This window comes from Sciurus vulgaris, assembly GCF_902686455.1.
Source record: "Sciurus vulgaris genome assembly, chromosome: 6".
Classification (NCBI taxonomy): domain Eukaryota; kingdom Metazoa; phylum Chordata; class Mammalia; order Rodentia; family Sciuridae; genus Sciurus; species Sciurus vulgaris.
Window position 1 is genome coordinate 115,541,113 of NC_136466.1, and position 21,360 is coordinate 115,562,472.

At 39.6% G+C, this 21,360-nt stretch overlaps 1 protein-coding gene across 4 annotated transcripts in view; it reads right to left on the reverse strand.

Moving 5' to 3' along the window:
- Positions 1 to 16,658: 16,658 nt before the first annotated feature.
- PIK3R1 (phosphoinositide-3-kinase regulatory subunit 1) overlaps positions 16,659 to 21,360 on the reverse strand; it is an 81,254-nt gene continuing 76,552 nt past the window's right edge. For all 4 annotated transcript variants that reach the window (XM_079145632.1, XM_079145633.1, XM_079145635.1 and 1 more), the window contains 5 exons: positions 20,763 to 20,905; positions 20,352 to 20,528; positions 20,189 to 20,257; positions 19,321 to 19,491; positions 16,659 to 18,025 (listed from right to left, as the gene is read on the reverse strand). In XM_079145632.1, coding sequence (XP_079001758.1) covers positions 17,836 to 18,025; positions 19,321 to 19,491; positions 20,189 to 20,257; positions 20,352 to 20,528; positions 20,763 to 20,905 — 750 coding nt within the window. In that variant the 3' untranslated portion in view covers positions 16,659 to 17,835. The remainder of the gene's footprint in view (positions 18,026 to 19,320; positions 19,492 to 20,188; positions 20,258 to 20,351; positions 20,529 to 20,762; positions 20,906 to 21,360) is intronic.

Sequence of the window (21,360 nt, forward strand, 5' to 3'; positions counted from 1 at the left end):
GTATTGTGAATTGAATTTCTTTAATAATTTCTCAACAAATTTGCTACTGGTATGTAGAAAAGCTACTGTTTTTTGTATGTTTATTTTTTTATTTTTACAGAATGAATTTTGATTCATTATTCACAAATGGGGTATAACTTTTCATTTCTTTGGTTGTACACAATGTAGAGTCACCATTTGTGTATTCATACGTGTATACAGGGTAATGAAGTTTGTCTCGTTCCACCATCTTTCCTTCCCCTTCCCCTGCCCCTTCCCCTCCCCTCCCCTCCCCTCATTTCCCTCTACACAATCCAAGGTTCCTCCATTCTTCCCTTACCCTGCCTTTGCTTCATTATGTATCGGCACCCACTTATCAGAGAAAACATTTGGCCTTTGGTTTTTGGGGGATTGGGTTATTTCACTTGGCATGATTGTCTCCAGTTCCATCCATTTACCTGCAAATGCCATAATTTTATTCTTCTCTATGGCTGAGGAATATTTCATTGTGTATTTACCACAGTTTCTTTATCCATTCATCTGTTGAAGGGCATCTAGGTTGGTTCCACAGTTTAGCTATTATAAATTGAACTGCTATAAACATTGATGTGGCTGTGTTACTGTAGTATGCTAATTTTAAGTCCTTTGGGTATAGGCCGAGGAGTGGGATAGCTGGGTCAAATGGTGGGTCCAATTCCAAGTTTTCTAAGGAATCTCCATGCTGCTTTCCAGAGTGGCTGCACCAATTTACAATTCCACCAGCAATGTATGGTTGTGCCTTTTCCCCCACATACTTACCAACACCTATAATTGCTTATATTCTTGATAACAGCCATTCTAATTGGAGTGAGATGAAATCTTAGGTTGTTTTGATTTGCATTTCTTTAATTACTAGAGGCGTTGAACATTTCTTCATATATTTGTTGATCACTTGTATATCTTCTTCAGTGAAGTGTCTGCTCATTTCCTTAGCCCATTTATTGACTGGGTTCTTTGTATTTTTGGTGTAATGTTTTTTAAGTTCTTTATAAATTCTGGAGATTAGTGCTCTCTCTGAAGTACATGTGGAAATATTTTCTCCCACTCTGTAGGCTTATTTCACATTATTGATTGTATCCTTTGTTGAGAAAAAGCTTCTTAGTTTGAATCCATCCCATTTATTGATTTTTTGGCTTTCATTTCTTGTACTTTGGGAGTCTTGTTAAGAAGTCTGTTCCTAAGCATGTATGTTTATTTTTGAATCCTGTTACTTTATGGAATTCATTTATCAGCTCTAATAGTCTTTTGGTGATCTTTAGGTTTTTCTCTAGAATCAGATCATTTTTGAACAGGGATAATTTGACTTCCTCCTTTACTATTTAAATTCCTTTATTTCCTTCCCTAGCCTAATTGCTTTGGTTAAGACTTTGAACTGTGAGATGGACACCCTTGTCTTGTTCTTCATCTTAGAGAAAATGTTTTCAGTCTTTTCCCACTCAGTATGATGTTGGTTGTGAGTTTGTCACATACAGTCTTTAGTATGTTGAAGTACAATTCTTCCATACATTATGTGTTCAAAACTTTCATCATGCAGGGAAGTTGGATTTTATCAAATGCTTTTTCTGTATCTATTGAGATGATCAAAAAATTTTGTACCCTTCATACCATGGATGTGAGATATTATGTTTATCAATTGGTGTATGTTGAACCCTCCTTGCATCCTTAGGATAAAACCAACTTGGTCATGGTGAATGATTTCTTTCAATGAATTGTTGAAATCCATTTGCTGGTATTTTGTTAAGAATTTTTGCTCCTATGTTTATCAGAAATGTTGGTCTATAATTTTCTTTTTCTGTTCTTTTAGGTAACAGGGTAATGCTGATCTTGGAGAATGAGTTTGGAACAGTTCCTTCCTTTTCATCATCATTAGGTCTTTAAATGTCAGTAAGATTCAACAGGGAAATCATGCAGTCCTGAGCTTTTCTTTGTTGGGAGACTTTATTAGTGATCAATTTCATTATTTATTTTTTGGTCTATTCCATTATCTTACAGCCTCAGGGCTCATTTTGAATAGATTATGTACATAGAAATTTATCCATTTCTTCTAGGTTTTTCCAGTTTCTTAGAATCTGAAATTTCATAGTAATCCCTAATGATCCTTTATAATTCTGTAGTACTGGCTGTAATGTTTCTGGTTATTTATTTGGATTCTCTCTTTTTCTTGGTTAGCCAAATTAAAGTTTAATTTTTTTTATCTTTTCAAAAAACCAACTCTTCATTTTTTTTCTTTTAGTCTCTAGTTCATCTATTTCTGTTCTGTTTTTTTTTCTTCTGCTAATTTAGAATTGGATTTGTTCTTTTCTAAATCCTTGAGATGCATCATTAGGTTACTTATTTGAAATCTTTTTTATTTCTTTTGATGTGGGTACTTAATACTTTGAATTTCCTTTTAGTACTGCATCCCATAAGTTTTGGTATATTATGTTTATATTTAACTTGTTTTGAGAAGTTTTAAAATTTTTCCCATTTAATTTCTTTGACCCACTGCTTACTCAAAAGTGTTTTGTTCAGTCTCGGTATAATTATATAATTTCTGCATTTTCTCATTGTTGACTTCTAATTTTATTCTAATGTGATCAGAAAAGATACAGGATATGATTTCAATTATTTTGAAGTTAATATGATAGGTTTTGTGGCCTAATATATATCTATTCTTGAGAAAGTTCCATGTGCTAATGAAAAGAACATGTATTCTGCAGCTGCTGGATAAAATAGTCTGTGAATATCTAAATTCACTTGGTCTGTATTATAGTTTAACTCTTTCTTTGTGATTTTTTTTCCTTTTTTTCTGTATCATCTGTCTATTGAAAGTAGGTGTTGAAGCTCCACATTATTATCATCTTGAGGCCGATGTCTCCCTTTCAGTTTAATAGTGTTTGTTTTATAAAATTGGGTTCTCCAACATTTAGGTTCATGTATCTTCACAATCATTATATCTTCTTCTTTAGTTGATCCTTTGATCATTAGATAGTGACCTTCTTTGTGTCTTTTTACAGTTTTTGTATTAATGTCATTTTGTCAGATATAAGTATAGCTACTACTGCTCACTCCAAATTCTCATTTGCTTGGAATTCCCATTTACATCCTTTCATGTTTAGTCTTTGTGAGTTTCTTGTATGAAACATATTGTATTTTTTTTTTGTCCATCTATCCATTCTGTATCTTTCAATTGGAGAATCTAGTCCTTTTATATAAAAAGTTATTAGTCAGTTAGGTTATAATACTGTCATTTTGATTTTCTTCTAGCTGTTTTGAATATTCTTTGTTCTTCCCCTCTTGTTCATCTTTGTGGTTTGATTTATTGTACTGATAGTGGTCTATTTCTTTTGTGAATCTACTCTGCTAGTGGAATTTATACTTTCACATGCTTTTATGATAGTGGTTATGGTTCACTTCCATGTATAGTACTCCCTTAAACATCTTTTGTGAGACTGGTCTGGTGGTCATGAATTCTGTTTCCACTTGTCTTGGAAGAAATTTATTTCCCCATTTCTTAAGAATAGCCTCCCTTTCTAGGTTTAGTATTCTTGGTTGGCAGTTGTTTTTGTCTCAGGACTTAGGATATATCATTCCATTCCTTCCTCACTTGGTGCTTTTCTCTTGAAGATTTTAGAATTTTTCTTTGTCTTGTGCTTTTGAGAGCTTAACTATACAATGCCATGGTAAAGATCCTTTCTGGTCATTTCTATTTGGGTTCTATATGTTTCCTGCACATGAATGTTCATATCATTCCAAAATGAGGGAAGTTTTCTGCTGTTATTTCACTGAAAAGGTTTTCTATGTCATTAACGTTTTTCTCCTCATCTTTAGGTATTCTGAAAATGTGGATGTTTGTTTGATGGATCCCAAAAGTCTTGAATATTCTCATGATGTTTTTCTTTTTTCTTCCTTTTTCACTGAAATATTTTAAAAGACCTGTCTTCAAGTTTAGATTACTTCTTTTCCCTGATCTAGTCTGTTGCAGATATCAATTGTATTTCTATTTGACTTTGTGAGCATTTCATTTCTAAGATTTATGTTTGATTTTTTTTCAAAATTTCTCTTTTCTGAATTTACCAATCATATTCTGCATTGTCCTCTTGCTTTCATTCAACTTTCTATTCTCTTGGATCTCATGGAGCTTTTTAATAATCATTCTTTTAAATTCTTTACCAGGCATTCATCCATATTGATTTCATTGGCCTCTATTGTTAAAAAGTTATGTTCTTTTTGGAGTAATCATAGTACCATGTTTTTCATGTATCTTGTGATCCTACAATGAAATTGGTGCATCTGGTGGATCTTGTATCTTTATCACTTTTATGGGGTGGGCTTCTTAGCAGGTTTCTACTGAAAATGTGTCATGGGGTATTGATTTATTATGAAATGCTGACTTTACTTCCAGTTGGGTACTGTGGTATAGTCTTTCTGTAGCTTCTTTGGCTGCGATTAATGACTTTGGACATAGTGCATACTGTGGTCAAGTCAGAACACCACTGTGTCTGCAGGCCACAAAAGAATGAAGACACTCCAGCCATTCAATCAGGTGCCAAGCAGACAATAGTGATACTGTGGGGCTCATTGCGTGGCTACCCCTACAATGGGTAGTGGTGGCCCCCATCAGGCAATGAGGGTTTTTTCCAACAAGATGGATGGTAGCTCTGCTACTGTTAAGGGCCTCTTGCACTGGCAGCCCCAGCAGTGATGGGGGACCTGAAGCACTTCTCTTTCAACCAGTCAGTGGTGCAGGCCCACAGGCTGCACAGGGAGAGGTGGCGGCAGGAACCTTTCTGTGGCACTTATAAGGCATCCAGGCAGCAGTGCATGGTTGATCAGATAAGGTGTAGGGTGTCAGTGGGAACCACATAGGTGGGGTGACAGCAGGAGTTCCTCTTGCCAATATAGTGGTAGTTCCCACCCAGGAGCAGAACACCTTGACCAGAGTTGGGCAAAGTTGTGATCATCTCCCCTCCCTTCTGCTAGCTCTGTGTGCCTGGGGTTGGGAACTCAACTGCTCAAGGATTACTTAGCATGTCACTGTGGGCAGGTCAGCAGCAGGGACTGCAGTGTCCCCTCCTTGCCCTGTTCTGCAACAAGGACCTGAGTACTGCACAGGTGTGTGTGTGGGGTGGGGAACTTCATGGGAAACTACCTTCAGTCCTTACACTGTTATGAGTCCATGGGTGACTGACCACACCCTGGGTCTGAGAGAGCAAACACCCTAATCTCCTAGTTCTTGAAGGCACTGCCCTCTGGTCCCCTCTGTCTCATAAAACCTATCCCCTACAACACAGGCACACAGCAGTTTTAGGTCTAAGGTGAGTTCACAAGGCAGCTTTCCCCAAGTCATTGTAGCAGAATGTCTGTGGAGTCCCAGGAATGGAGTATGAAGAGGTTTTTTTCCCCACCAAGCTCAGACACTAGTTTAGTTCTCAAATGGGTCCTGGCTACAGCGCCATGGGTATTCACTAGAAGATGATGTGAGATCTTTTCTAAAGCAAGGCTACTGTGATGATTTCAGGTTACTAATCTAAGTGCATTGCAAACCTGTCAGTATTGTGAAACTTTTTACAGTAGCTAGGATTTCTAGCATCAGCATTGATAGTTTGTTGGGACTTCTTTCACCCTGCAAAGGGGAGACTCCCCCTCCCCTGGCTATGTGGCTGGGATGGCAGTTGGCAAAATATTTTTTTTCTATATTATTGTGACAGGTCTCTGAAGTTTACAAGGTCCTAATTTCTCTTTAGCTGATTTCCCATGTTCTGCAATGTTCAGCTGTGGTCACTTGCCTCAAAAAAGCAGTCATATGCCTACTACTTTGGCTCTTCTTTGTCGGGGGAGGAAGTGAGTGCTGGGTGCATCTCTTCAGCCATCTTGGATCTTCTCTCTCTTTCTCTGTATTCTGAGAGGGTATTTTGAATTGTTCTTATTAGTTTAAATTTCTGTAGCACCTAATTTGCTTTTTACTGACAACATTCTAATTTAAAATTTACTGATAGTGTATTCCATTTCATAGCAATTAGGCTTAAACACATAGAAATAAATTTTCATAAATACAAATTTCTCTCAAATTTCATAATGAACCTCTTTCCCCAATTTCCTGGAGTCAGTTTGTTTTACAATTTTCTGCTCTCATCTTGTAGACACGTTCCCCTCCATTCTAGTTACTAGAACTTTCATGGGCCTGGTGATCAGCTGTAAAATGCCTGCATTTGGAAGCCTATGTGACTTAGTACTGGGATTAAGTAGGTCTCTGTTCAGATCTTTTAATCACTGATATGGAGTTGAGGTGAAGAGTTAAGTGTAGTTTTTTTTTTTAATATATAAAGGTTGTAATCACAAGAATATTAAAATTTTAACTATCTAAAATTTGATTTTTTTTTTAGACTGGGGACTATTTTTTTTTCCTGCGATGGGATAAAGCAGCTCTTCTGAAAAGCACAGTCACTGCTTTCATTGCTTCAGTACATTTAGTTTCCCACTCCTAAATGAATTTGTTAGCAGCCGAGTATGTGGCTACTTGTGCTTCTCAGCCCTGGTCCTGCCAAGTCCAAGCTGTATGTGAGGGCTGCAGTCAGTCAGCGCATAACAGCTGATACATCCCCAAAGTTTCCTTCAATTTAATATCTGACCACTTCCAACTGCCATTAGTGGGCTGGAACTGACTGGGATCAACTCATGAGCCAATTGCTACATAGTTGAGTTATTTTACAAGCTAGTTGTAATACTGTTATTAAAAAGTAAATGATATAAACATAAAATCACAAATTATAATTATGGGTATCTAAAAATCAAAAAATTATAAACTTTATAAACTTATCAAATACTCAACTTATCACTTCCTAATTGTTTTACTACATTTTATTATCAATATTCTTGAGGCTGGTTTTCATTCATTGTGTCTGTGTGGGGACAGGACTGTATATTGGTGTGTGACTGTGCATTTCTTCCCAACTCTGCATTGAGTGATGTGTGGAAGAGTTGATAGTTGAAAATTATCCAGCACATGCCTGCTGGCCCACTCTTACCTCAAGCCTCAGTTTCTTTAAATTGGGTGAGGAGTAGAGATGGGCTGGGCAGTTCTGTTAATTTACAACCTCCTGTCAGAATGGCAAGTATCAATAATACAGTAACAATAAATGTTGCCGAGGATGTGGGTGGAAAGGTACACTTGTACATTGCTGGTGGGGCTGCAACTGCTGCAACCACTCAGGAAAGCAGTATGGAGATTTATAAGAAAACTTGGAATGGAACCACTTGACCCAGTTATCCTGCTCCTTGGTTTATCCCAAAGGTCTTAAAATTGGCATACCATAGTGACTCAGCCACATGAATAGCAGCTCAGTTCATGATAGCTAAGCTATGGAAACAATCTAAGTGCCCTTCAACAGATGAATGGATAAAGAAAATGTGGTATATCTACACAGTAGAATATTACTCAGCCATAAAAAGGAAAGAGTTTATGACTTTTGCCTGTAAATGGATGGAACTAGAGACTATCATGCCAAGTGAAATAAGTCAATCCTGAAAAACCACAGACCAAACGTTCTCTCTGATATATAAGTGCTAACACACAACAAGTTGGGAGGAGAAGAATAGAAGTTCAGTAGATTAGATAAAGGGGAATGAAGGGAAGGGAGGAAGAAAGGGATAGGAAATAGAAAGAATTGAACATAACCTTCCTATGTTCATTTATGAATGCACCACCAGCGAAGCTCTATATCATGTATAACCATTAGAATGGGATCCTAATTAGAATTATACTCCATGTGTGTATAATATGTCAAAATATAGTCTATTGTCATATATCTCTAAAAAGAACAAATTAAAAAATGTTCAAGAAAAAAAGTAATTTACAACCAAGCGCTTCCCAGGGTCACTTCCTCCAAATGCCTTTAATCATAGACTGGTGAAAACATTCTTGCACCCTATCCTATGCTCATAAATTCTTGAAGGAATTCCTCAGAACTTCTACATACTAATAACCCCTCCCTTTAGGAATAAGGCCAGAAAACTCAGACTTTTGTAGATGCTGCTAAAATGTATCATTGAAATCTATCTTTGAGAGATGAAGTTAAAAAGGGGTGGGGTGACTTGGGAGTGTAGCTCAGTGGTTGAGCACTTGCCCAGCATTTATGAGGTCCTGGGTTGAGTCCCCGGCATTGGAAAAACAAAACAAAACTAAAAACAAACTATGGTAGAAATAAAGTAAAACAAGTATATCCCGTGGGGAGTGGTGAACAAGATGTAATGCTGTATTCCCACAACATAAAAGCCAGGCACGAGACCAGGCTTTCTGGACAAGAGTGTGCAGAGTCCAGCCCACCATGGCTTTGAGACTTGGCACTGCCTGAGATGTCACAGGACTTCTTGAAAAGCTGCATGAACTTTTACGTGCCAAAACTAACATTAGGTGGCATGAGATTTGCCACTGAGTTTCTGGCCTGTGACAGTTGAGCACATGAGCAGTGGTTCCTGATTTTGTTGGCCTTTCCTTCTGAAGAACTTGCAGAGTGACTTTCCTGGGTGCGTTGAGGGGAGTGAAGCCCAGAGGGTGCTAGGAAATGGACAAGGTATCCCTGAGCAGGGTTTTAGAGGCAAGCCACTGAACGTCCTTTCCAGAACAGTATTCAGTTTCTGCCACAGTTGCATAAGAATGCACTGTGGAGGGAATATGTCTAGGAAGAGTTTTAATCAAGAAAATTTCTCAAGGGGACGATCACTTACAAAGATGCCTTTGACAGACACCCCCTCTCAGTGTTGGGGAGAGGGAAATGTTTATCTTACAATGAACTATGAAGTTCTTCCTAGTGAGCATTAGGACTAGAAAACAGCTGTGTGGCTCTTTCTATTCTTTTTTTTTTTTTAATCTGGCTGATAGGAAGGTCCATTTTCCTTCAATTATTGGAAATTTCCATAGATATGTTTTTACTTTTGATAACTCTTCCCTTCCCCTCTACCTTAACTACTTATTTTACATATTTTATTTTGACCCTATTAAACACTTACGTTTAATAAATTAATTACAATTTTAGAATAATTAATAGAACAGCCAACCATGCATAAACCAGTGATTTTTTTTTTTCAGTGTGTTAAATCCAATGTTGCATATCTAACATCTAATGAAAGTAATATTATATATTCTGGAAGTAGATAAAGGTATAAGTAATTATAAATATTTTTATATAATTTTAAATTAATTTTCATTGATCTACCATATATCTAGCCCTACGCTAATGATTACAGTGAATCAGAAGTGGTAGATACAGTTTTGGGGAATCTGATTTTATTAGTTGGCAAATCCTGCCACAACTGTGTTTATTGGCTTCCATTTACTAGGTACGAGTCATGTTCCAGGTGCCTTCTATATCATATCTTATTTAAACCTTACCTCCATTTAGTAGGTCAGGTTTCTTATTAAACTGATTCTAATGTACAGCCAGGGTTGAGAATTCTCAATCAGAATAAAAGGTATAGGTACAACTGTGTGCAGAAGACATCAATGTGCCAAGGCCAGGAGCCAAGTAAAGCCCTGGCATCTGTCCCTGTATAGGGAGGATAGTGGCCTGTTGGAGCTGAGGGGTATGATGTCAACTGTCTGCACCACCTGTAGCATAGGAACCACAGATGGGGACATTCACTCTGAGAAGAGATCTGGTAATGGAGATAGTACCTTGAACACATCACCTGAAAGGTGATGGTATGCAAGAGGGGAATGATCTAGCCTGGGCAACGTGACATCTGAAATGTCATCTCGTTGAAGCTTCACCTCTCCCTTTCCCTCTGGCCTCTTGAGACTTGCTGCTCGGTCCTATCTATTATGTCCCTATAACCATAGATGGCAGTTGTTTGGGTTTTTCTTCACTGGGAGACTGATATCTTTGAAGACAGCCATTTAGATTCTTTATCATTAGACCTCCAGAGGGAAGTACAGTGTCTTACAGTAGGTGCTCAATAAAGTTTTCTTGACCAAATCAATAAGCGAACATTGAACACCCTACTCTCATGGGTCCAAAACAATAGATCACTGCTGTCAGCAACTATTAAACACTCTAAACCATGTGGCACAGGGCCTCTTTAGATGACAATATATATGAAATAAAGTGACCAGCACATTTTTTCCCCATTATAATAAAGTTGTGCATAGTTTTTGGTTAGTGAATGCTTGGACTATAAATCATTTTAGCTCTGAAATGAAAGTTCTATAAATAAGTTGGTTCCAGTGGGTTAGTCATAGAGTGGGTGGTATATTTTCCAGTCAAAACCATAATTCTAATGAGCCGTCCTGGTGATGGATGGAGTTATCTTGCAACTTTGTCCTTAATGCAATAAGCAGTAGTGGAAGAGTGAGTGTCCTGTTCTCATATTAGAGGTCTAACCTTTACATGTGCCCAGCCAGGTAAAGCTTTAGAATGTTTTATTTAACGACAAACTAAGCCTGAGGTCATTCTTTCGACGGCTGTGACCAAGTGCTGCAGAGAGACAGGAATTTCTACATTTTCTTTGCAAAAGCAAAATGCAGATAAGCATGTTGGTGGTTACTCATTTATCCCTCTTTTTTCCTTCCTTCCAAAAGCATCTCGGCAGTTTTTCGTTGAGCTGATTTATGACATCAGTACCAAGCTGGAGATTACAAAGTGCTGTATTTGAGAAGATAATCTGAAATTTGGATAGTGAATAATCAATTATATCTATTTACACTTAAGATATCATAACAGGATTCTCATTTCTAGATAGACTTTTTAAGGAACAAGTTCAGACAAAAAGGTTTTTTTAATGGGCTGATACCGTCTCAGGTCTCAGCGGACTATATTTACCCACCACCTGCTATGCCCCAGAGAATTTGGTCAGCCACATTCTCTTAGTGCCTCGTGCTCTAGACAGACGGTGAAAGGGTCATTTCCAAATACAGTCCCTCCACACCGTCCAGAACTTGGCTGCCAGTTTCCATTCACCTGATGTGTATGTAGCTTTTAAGATGTCAGCAGGACAACTTGACCCCACTTCTGCTATGGCTTTCACCTGGCCATCTCACTGACAACGCAGAGGGCCCGTGTTTTGTCAGCTGCAGAGTGGGCTGCAGTTACCAGACCATCTAGTTATGGTTTAGAACAGTGGCCAAAGTGTAAGCCAAGCACTGGGGGATTGGGGATGGAGTGGTTTTATCCACGACAACCAATCACAGCATATGCTCTGGATGAGTCTCAAGACTGTCTAGGCCCAGACTTTGATTTCACAGATAAGGCACTGGAGGCCTGAATATGTGACAAGAGTTGGCCAAGTTCCCACAGCTGGTCAGAGACAAATAAGGCCAGGCTGGGGTCCTAAATTATAAATCAATGTCCTATGTAGAATGTGTACTATGAGTGATGTTACTTTGTGATATAATGTACACTCATTAAATGCTTTTTAATTAAAATGCTAGAAGTACTAGTTCAATAATCAGATGATCTAAAGCAGTGATCTTCAAATTTTAGTATGCATCAAGATCAACAGGAGGGCTTATTGAACGGGGTTGCTGACCTCTCTGTTACTAGGTGTGGGTCAGAGCTGTGAATTTGTATTTGAAGGAGTTACCAAGTGGTGCTAATGTGAGAGCTTTTAGTCTGGGGACTGCACTTTGGGAACAGTGGTCTGAAGCCATCCTAATTCCTGCTATTCCTCATGTCCACCTATGTACTATCTACCAATTGAGAGTTACATGGCTAGCTCCCCAGCAGGAAGAGTTACCAGTGAACTTTTCATTGAACTCTGGAGTGTGCTCTCCAATGGAGGCCTGTTATATTCTGGCGCCAGGGTGAAGAGTTTGGCTTGAGTAAAATGCCCCAAGTACTATGCTCTATGCTCTGACATGCTGCATGATCTTATGTCACTTTACACCTAGGCTTCAGTTTTCTCATCTGTAAAATGAGGATAATGTCTTCTAACTTGTGAAATTGTGGAAAGACTGAAACAGATAAGGGATTGGAGAATTTTAATAGATAATAGTTACTTAGTATATCAATCAGAAGTCAGAAGAGAAATTGCTGATTGATACTGTTTCAATCAAGTATGGCTCACATGGCTGATGGTGGGTCCATAGGATTATAATGGAGTTGAAAACTTCCTACTGCCTAGTGACATCAAGAACAGCACATTAGTCACTAGATACTGGCATAAACCTACTGTGCTGCCAGTTGTATAAAAATATAGCAATGCAATTATGTGTAATATGTAGTACTTGATGCTAATAATAACTGCTACTTCATGTAGTTACTATACATAACCTTATAATCTTTTTATGGTTAAAAGTTACTCATGTTTATAAAAAAAAAGTTTGGTGTGCAACAGGATGCAGTGTTATACCAGCAATAGCCTCTGTACCTCATGTTCACTGTGCCGCTTGACTGCTTTGCTGGCTTGATTGACTTTTGTGTTCTTTTGTTCATCATGGCCCACGGAGCAGTGTGCTGTATCACAGACATGCACCCTGTAGCCTAGGGGGGTAGTAGGCTATGCATGTAGCTCCACGATGTTGTCCCAAAGACAACATCACATTTCTCCTGTCATTAAGTGATGCATGATTATACTCTAGTTCTTACAGAGAACATTGAATAAAGAGAACTACTCAGACGATGGAAGGGTTTGGAAACCAAAATGGGGATGGTAAGGGAAAGCAGAGCTTTAGCAACTGCATAGAGCTGGGACCACTGCTTGGGTGTGCAAAGACAGGAGGAGGCAACATCGCCAGATCCTCATTTGAGACCTAAAGCCCAGGGGATTGCTCAAGCTGGAAAGAGGGTCTGTCCAGCAGGATCTGCCACCATGGAGGAGACTCGCTTCCTAGAAGCCAGAGGGCAAAATATCTGCTACCACACAGACCAGGGGAAGGCAAGAAGAGTCTCGGCTACTGCCATGTCTAAACCAACACTACTCATCGTTGCCACAACAGTAATTATTTGTGTGTCCCCACTCCTGTTTCTAGATCATGCCTTCCACACATTGAGGATCCTCACTGTGCCTATGTGTTGAGAGAATGCCATATATGAACAAGGTAGCGTGGTCATAAGTTCTGTCAGCAGTAAAAACCAAAGCAAAAGTTGTTTCACAGTAGGAGCTGTATTTTGACCAGGTGATAGTGTAAAACCTGAATTTAGAGCGTAGCTTAGCTAGTTTATAGCACTGTCCTCGCACTGTGTCCAAACTAGGTAGCCTATACAAGAGACAAAACCAGGGACTGTCAAAATTCAGTTAGCATAGGATGACTGTTGAGGACTGGGGATGAATGGTGGAGGAACAGGGCATTTTTTTTTTTTTTTTTGGTAACAAGAACCTACTCTGAAATGACACGAGTATTTTTTTTTCCTCATTAGGAATCCAATAAAATTGCCCAGTGCAGTGGTGCATGCCTGTAACCCCAGCAGCTCAGGAGACTGAGGCAGGAGGATCATGAGTTGCCAGCCTCAGGGACTTAGCTAGGTCCTAAGCAATTCAGGGAGACCCTGCCTCTAAATATAATACAAAAAAGGCTGGGGATGTGGCTCAGGGGTAAAGTGTTCCTGGGTTCAATCCCTAGTTCAAAAAAAAATAGTGAAATTGAAGAAATAACATTGAGAACATTCTTGTGGTCGCTCAGTTTCCTCACTTTATAAAAATGAGATAATGTAATGATGGAATAAAAGGGATAGTTAGGAGTCAATGGAAACTAAAACATTTACAAATCAAGAGTCAGAGAGCTGCTAGAGAAATTTCTTAGGTGACAACTGAAATTTCAAACCCAAACTTAAGTTTCAAAACAACCTTTATTCTGTTTGAAGACCTAATACAATGCATTAAAGCAACTTAAAACAAGACATAGCTCCACTGAATCTATAACTTGAACAAAATGTCAAGGAGGCACACTCCCCCCACCCACCCACCCTAGGTGCCTTGTAAAGGCAAAATTACAACTGACCATGACGTCCTCCCTCTCGTCAAAAGACCAACTTTATTTTAACAATGTCATATAAACAGATTTGTAAAAACATTGAACAGATTGTAGCTTTAAAAAATACACACGTATAAATGAGATTTTTTTTGTTTTTGTTTTGCTTTTTTTTTTTTTTTTTTTTTTTCTTTTAAATAGCAGCATCCTGGGCAGCTAATGCTATCTCATGGTGACAAGTTTAATGTTAAGTTGGATAGTCTTTTCAATTAACCCAATTCCATTGCCCCCCTTCACCCTTTATACTAATATTTTGTATACCTAGATATTTAAAAAATAAGAATTTGGCATTTTGGAACTTTGTCCCATGTGAGGCATTGTGCTTTAAACTGCCCCTTCCTTAAATGACCCTAAATTCAAACAGATAGCAGAGTCTGCCTTCCAACTGACTTGGATACCATGCACAGCAAAAGCAGTTGTTAAAACCAGCAGAACTTTTCTCCCAAAAAGGAACATCAGTAGGACTTCCCAAACATGTTACTAGTTCATAACCAGCTATATGACAAAGCAATTGGTTTCCCACAGTGACAGCTCACATAAACACACTTTGACTTGACATACTGAAAAAAAGGATTTCCAAGATAAGCCATCTAGACCTGTTCCCCAAAAGGAGTAACTTCTAAAAGCAAAAGAGTCAAAGAATCATGAACTTCTCACTTCACTTGCCAACAATTTCCACCTTTCATAGGACAAAACAAAGCAACCTCAAAGAAAACAAATAACCCATACACATATACAAGAACCACACTAGACATTTGCTTGTTATGTACTTGAACTCAAAGACTGTGGATCTGCCTTGGCTGAAAGGAGTACTGGAAACAGTCCATGCACATATACATATATACACATACCCAGGGCTGTGACATTGTCAAATGTTGCCAACACATGCCTTTTGCCTTTTCATATGGTTATGATCGCTCTTGTATGGAATAAGAGGTCCCAATGCCCCCACTTCTACAGCCTTATCACAGCCTCTCTGCAGCCTAGTTTCTGGCTTTGACTTTAGGATGCTTCTCTGTGGGTGTGAAAAATGGATGCATGGATAAAATCACAGAGGAGTGCTCTGCTGTCTCCCTTCATACTCATGAGCCAGAAAACTGAACCCACAGAGCACTGACGGTCAAACATCCACGAGGACAAATCTGGTGTGTATGCTACCTTATGATCCAAAAGGCATTTGGCAGAAGAGTTCTGACGTAACTTGCTGCCACACAGAACACCGAATCCTGCCTTCTGTTCAATGAAGAATCTATTGCACTTCTGCTTGTGAGACACAACGAGGCAACCGTCTAAACAGCATGTCATTTTGCAGAGTGTTGAATCAAAACACTATAGCTTTTAATGAAACATCTGACCTCAGATGTGTTTTAGTAATTAAGTGAAAGTTATTTGTGTTTAATAGCATACATGATGTGCTACCAAAAGGAAAAAAAAAAAAAAAAAAAAACCCACAAATCTAGTTTATGAACTACTTGTAACTAACAAACTTCTATGTGATGCGGCAGGATTTTACCACTGGAAGTTTTAAAGCAAGGACAGACTAAAACCAGGGAGTCATAAATTGTCTGGCAATAAGAGGGAGATGGTCAGATCAGAAGAGTCAAGTCTGAGGGCAGCAGTCTGACTGAACACAGACTTTTGCTCTCAAGTAATGAGTAGCTTTGTGTAGAGAAGAAAAATAATACATTCTACAGAGGATTAACTCAGCTGCTAGACTGATTCTTCCAAAAGATTTTTTTAAGGAACATTAAGACAAAACACCCTCACCTTAGTATTTGAAGGAAATAGAAATAAAGCTGTGGGTGAATCTAATATTGAGAAAGGGAAACTGAAACTATAAGATTCCATTTTAATCCAACAGGATAGTGACCATGATCATCAGCCTTCACTCCTTCCACCATGGGTACAATTCCTGTGGAACATAACAGTTTTTGCATATGTAAATCAGGGAGGGAGACTCTCACTCTCACCCTAAATTGGAAAGATGACACCACCAAACTCTTCCTTTCCCCACCCTCAAGTACAACACACAATTATTGGGATGAATACAAGGACTGTCATCTGGATTCCTGCAATGACCATGACTTGTCTGAGTTCCACCCAGCCCAGAGCAGCAACCGGATGCCTGTGTCCACTTGCTTCATGTTCTAAATTGAATGGAAAGCTAAGAAAATAACAAGTATCCAACTGAAATGATTTTCTCAGATCATGCTTTTTCTAAAATGAACATTTGTTGGCCATGACTCATGTTAAGAGAAAAAAAAGACATTTTCTAAATGCACAGATTATACCTTGAAATCGGTGTGCTAAACCAAGGGGGGTGGAGAGCACTGTTCCTGTAAACCCAAAACCAACTCTCGGCACTTCCTCCATCAGAACTGAAATACCTGACCAGCTGCACTGGGTTAGAGTTAAAGTAGGTGTAGAATTATCACTGAGAACGACGAGCAAGTCAAAGTGGGAAAAGGCTGAAGTAGAAGCAACTTCACTTCGCAGTTATTCACCACTTCTCTGAAATCGTGAGAAAGTGCATACCACCCCTCCCGCCACCCAGCCCATTATAGCCCTTGGCTACAACCCCCCACCCCAGATTCAAGAAGTTCACAATTCACTATGAAACAGACATTGCCAGGTACCGTATTTTAAGTCTTATAACAACATTGTTGGACTCGGCGATACTTTGTCATATTCATACATCTTTTTCTTTTTTTTTTTTTTATTGAATAAAGCAGCTTTGAAGCTTATCAGGCACTGCCCAACAAAACATTTAGTCCAAAAAAATCTGTTATGAACTTTTTAACCTTGGGCTAACAGCCAAGTACTCTGTACAAGAAAAACTGTAAAATTATTTCATAGTTTTAATTCTGAAGCCATTTTTTTTTTTTAAAACTGGCATTCTGTACATTTCTTTTAAAAAAGGATAAGAATAACAAAATGAATATTAACAAAAATCAGACAGTATTTTCAAGCAACAAAAACGGGGATGGGGGAAGCTTATTCTGAAGGTATATTTTAAAACTGATAACAACTTAATGAAAATTAAGAATTGCATAGCGCTGTGCATTTAGCCTTCAGCAAAACAAAAAAAGAAGCTATTTGGTTTTGATACAAATCCATCTATTTGATAGTTAGTCATCCAATAGTATGTACATATTTGATATACTGAATGTCATTGTAAGTCCTGTTTTCCATGCTCCATTTTTCTGTTGGTGGGTTGTTTTTTTTGTCTTGACAAGTTTAAACAAAACACTTTATGGCACTTTGCTACAACAGATTTCCCCTTGAACACACACGAACTGATGTTCTCCCAAAGTGCCCCTCATGAGCAAAGTGCCTTTCTGCTACATATCGTTCAGTTGTTAGGAAATGAAATAATCCACAGTGCGATGCGTCTGGGCCCACTGTACATAGCGACACCCAGGCTAAACCAGGCTGGACCCAGCACTCTCGGGCGCGGGCTCTTCAGCCCTATTTACCTTCTGGTCTCCAAAGTCCCAACTTGTAGCTGGTAAAGCTTCAGAAAGCATTAACAAGCACCATGGTTAAAGGCCTCTTTGTCCCTGCGCGCAGAGATTTTTGCATTTCTTTTTCTCTTTGTGTTGTGTTTGTGGCTTTAAATTAAACCAAAAGAAAAAAAAAGAGAGAGAAAGAGAGAAAAGGATAAGCAGTCTGGGTTAGAAACATCTGATCATCCTGCAGCTCTAGGCTGTGAGTGTTCCCCTACTTCTTTTTTGTCCAAGAAAGCTCTAGTCCCATCTGAAGACAGACAACTTCCTTTCTGCAGCTCAATTCACAGGTCAGGCTGGAGAGGAGCCCTTTGCTTTCCAGAGGCCTCAGTGTGGCTGAACGTCAGGAACAGGATCGAGGGTAGCGCTTCATCGCCTCTGCTGTGCATATACCGGGTATGCTAGTGTGACGTTGAGGGAGTCGTTGTGCTGCACGAGGGAGGTGTGTTGGTAATGTAGCACCAGTTCCTTCAGGGAGCTGTACAGGTTATAGGGCTCCGCAAAGCCGTAGCCAGTCGCCGTCTTGTTGATGACACAATGCTTGACTTCACCATCCACCCTGGAAAGGAGAGAACACAACTGCCTTTCAGGTTTGCCCAGGACAATTCACATCTTTGATAAAGTCACCATCGTGAAAGAGCTCCTGACGCGGGCGGGGGAAACAGTCCCCAGTGCCTGGAGTTTCAGGTGCTGCCACTTATTTACTGGCTGAGTGACCTGAGCAGGGCCATGCTCTTGGGCCAGCTCCACTGAAGCCACTGCATTTTAATCTTTTAAAACAGTTTAACAGGAGGACGAGAGTAACATGTCTGTAACAGGCTGATGCCGAGCGAGCGAGGCCCTTGACATGCCTGGCAGGCACAAGAGCTGCTCCCAACAGGCGACAGCAAGTGCCGCCCCGGGACAGTGGCAGTCTCCCCGTCCTGTCACACTGTGAAAGGGATTTCTTCTCTCAGCCCTCCCCAGCTCACCTCCGCACAGCGCTTCACCTCTGCGTCTACTCTCTCTTCTATTCTCTGGTCCTACTCAGAGTTCTCACTGTTTCATTCCTGGGGAACAATAGTTCTGCAGCTAGACAGGTCAGTCTTGGGGGACAGGTTCGTTAGCACTTTTCCCCACATTTCCTTCTCTGACAGGGTGAGACAAATGGTGATGCCAGTGATCCAAACTCACTCTTCAAAGGACTCCACAAAATAGTAAATAAGTGGGGGGAGGCTGCGTGACAGAACTAGGTCTCAAAGCCAGACAGTGAAGGGTCCCTCCCCTTGTGGCTCTGACCTGTTCCTGAAGGGATATTTTGTCTACAGGAGGCGTTGTAACTATATTAGCTTTAGGAGGCAAAGCAAAAACAAAAACAAAAACCCATGGGGCAGGCCCTGCTACTTTCATTTAAAAGATAGAAAAGACTTGAAGACGTCGCCTGATTCATGTTGCCAAATTAGAACCCAAACCCCAATCTTTGAAATAAAGAGAAGGTTTCTTTCTATTACACCTTTTTTATTTGGAGTGGGGGGGTAATTAGGGATTGAAGCCAGGGGCATTTTATCATGAACTATACCCCTGCCCCCTTTTTAAAACCGGTTTGAAACAGGGTCTCACTAATTTGCTAAGACTGGTCTCAAACTTGTGATCCTCCTGCCTCAGCCTCCTGAGTTGCTGGGATTACAAGTGTGTATCACCACACCTGGCTATCAGAACTTCTTCACAGATACTTCTGGTTAGATTTTGATATTATGTCTACTTTATTTCCTCTTCTACATTACTGTACTATAAGATTCAAGGCTAGAACTTTTTCAAATCCTTACCCTTAATGAATAAACAAAACATAAAAAATAGTTTGCCAGAGATACGTACACTACAGAGCAGGCATAGCAGCCCTGCTTACTGCTTTCCCGGACAAGAAAAGTACCATCTCTCTTCCCTCGCAATAAGTTTTCAGCTTTGTTTCGGTTGCTGCTTCCGACATTCCACGTCTTCTCATCATGGTGGGGCAAATCCTCATCGTCTTCCACCAGAGAATATTGGCTAAGCAGATGAGAGAGAAGGTTTCTGAATGAGGAGTACAGGAACTCCCAGCATGCTTCACTGTTCCCTGAAGGGCCCTTATCACTTTACCTTGTTCTGTCCAACTCCAACCAAACAAGTCAGAACAGCCATCATGCGGCTAGGTCAACCCTGACTCTCTGACCTGAGTTTTCTTCTCAACCTGTAGCCTCCAATGCCACCTCACAGGACAGAGCTAGCAATGAATACTATCTGTGTCTAAGTTAGCAACCACACTGAGGTACCTGGGCAGAGGAAAAGCTATGAAACTATCTTGTTTATCCAGTTTAGATCAGGAAATCGATTAACTAGGAAGATGGCCAGTTTTCGAATAATTCAAGTCAAACATACACTTAACCTTCAAAATATACTAAACATAATTGGTTTTTCTCCTCTGAATGTTCCAAAAAATATTTTGGGATTTTTTTTCACATGTTCAGGGACATCAATACAGACACAGGGTCATTTTACACAACTAAGAGTAAAAACAAATCCAGGCCCTCCTTAGCTAAACTTCCCTTTTTAAATTTCTGGATTATGACATGGAGTTTATAATTTTCTCCTACGAGCTGTTCCAAACTCGGTAAAACTCCTCACTTATTTTGTAAACGAAATCCGTCATGCACCTCCTAAAAGGAGGGACGATCCTTTGCCATCGCTCATCTGAGTAGCTACTTACTCTTCGGTGTTCTCGTTGCCCAGCCACTCGTTCAGCTTCTTTTGCCGGACACCTTTTTGAGTCAACCACCTGAAAATAGTTTCAAAAAGAAAATGCATTAGTAATTCATCCTTCCCTCGTCAATCAACAAGCATTTCCTTCCAGGGTCCCGTTTCAAACTCACATCAAGTACTGGTCCCTGGTCTTTCTCAGTTGAATGAGGTCTGGCTTGATGCTGTTCATACGCTTGTCAATCTCACGATACTCAGCTGCCTGCTTCTTCAAGTCTTCCTCCAACCTCCTTCTACTGTCAATAATTTCACTGATTCGAGACTTTAGCTTATCATAATTATGCATGATCCTATAAAGCAAGAGAAATGCTATCTGTAATTCCTTGGGTCCATCATGTAAGTTCCCCCGAGTTTATGAAAAGTTTCATGACTGCCTCTTGGAAGTTCTCTTCTGGTAAAGAATGTCTTCCTGTCATTTAAAATTATCCAAAGCACAGAAAGTGAGATCATCAGTTTAACCAGTTTTAAAAGATCTGGGTTATTTCTAGAGTGAGAATGATGGGAAAGGCTCACAGTTCACCCACCTCTGTATTTCTTTTTCATTGCCTTCACGTTTAAACTTCTCTATGTATTCTTTGCTGTACCGCTCCTGGGTTTGGCACTGTTCTTCAAATATTTTTATGGTTTCATTAAATGCTTCAATAGCTGTTCTTTTCATTTGGATTTCCTGAAACAAAAATTTAAGAAGACAATGTCATATATTTCATGGAACGACCTCCTACTGCAATATAGTAGCAGCATATTTGACCTGTATAACCATCTAGCTTGGAAGTATAGTTGTCCAGGAGTATCTTGGGGGGTTGGTTCCAGGACCTCTCTCAGCTGCCAAGGTCTATGGATACTCATGTCCCTTATATAAAATGTATTCCCAAAGAACTTGTATACCTCCCCCTATGAAAGCTGAATCATCTCTACATCACACATATCTGATACAATACATGTTATATAAATATTGTATGGTATTGTTTTCAGAATAGTGACAAGAAAAAGAAAAAGCCTGCACGTGTTCTGACAGATTCAGGACCCATGGATACGTAGGGCCAACGGTACTGTTAGCGGGGTAGGTTGTGAATTTAAAAAACCCTCTTAATAGAGTTTCACAGAGACACAAATTTCCTTTGG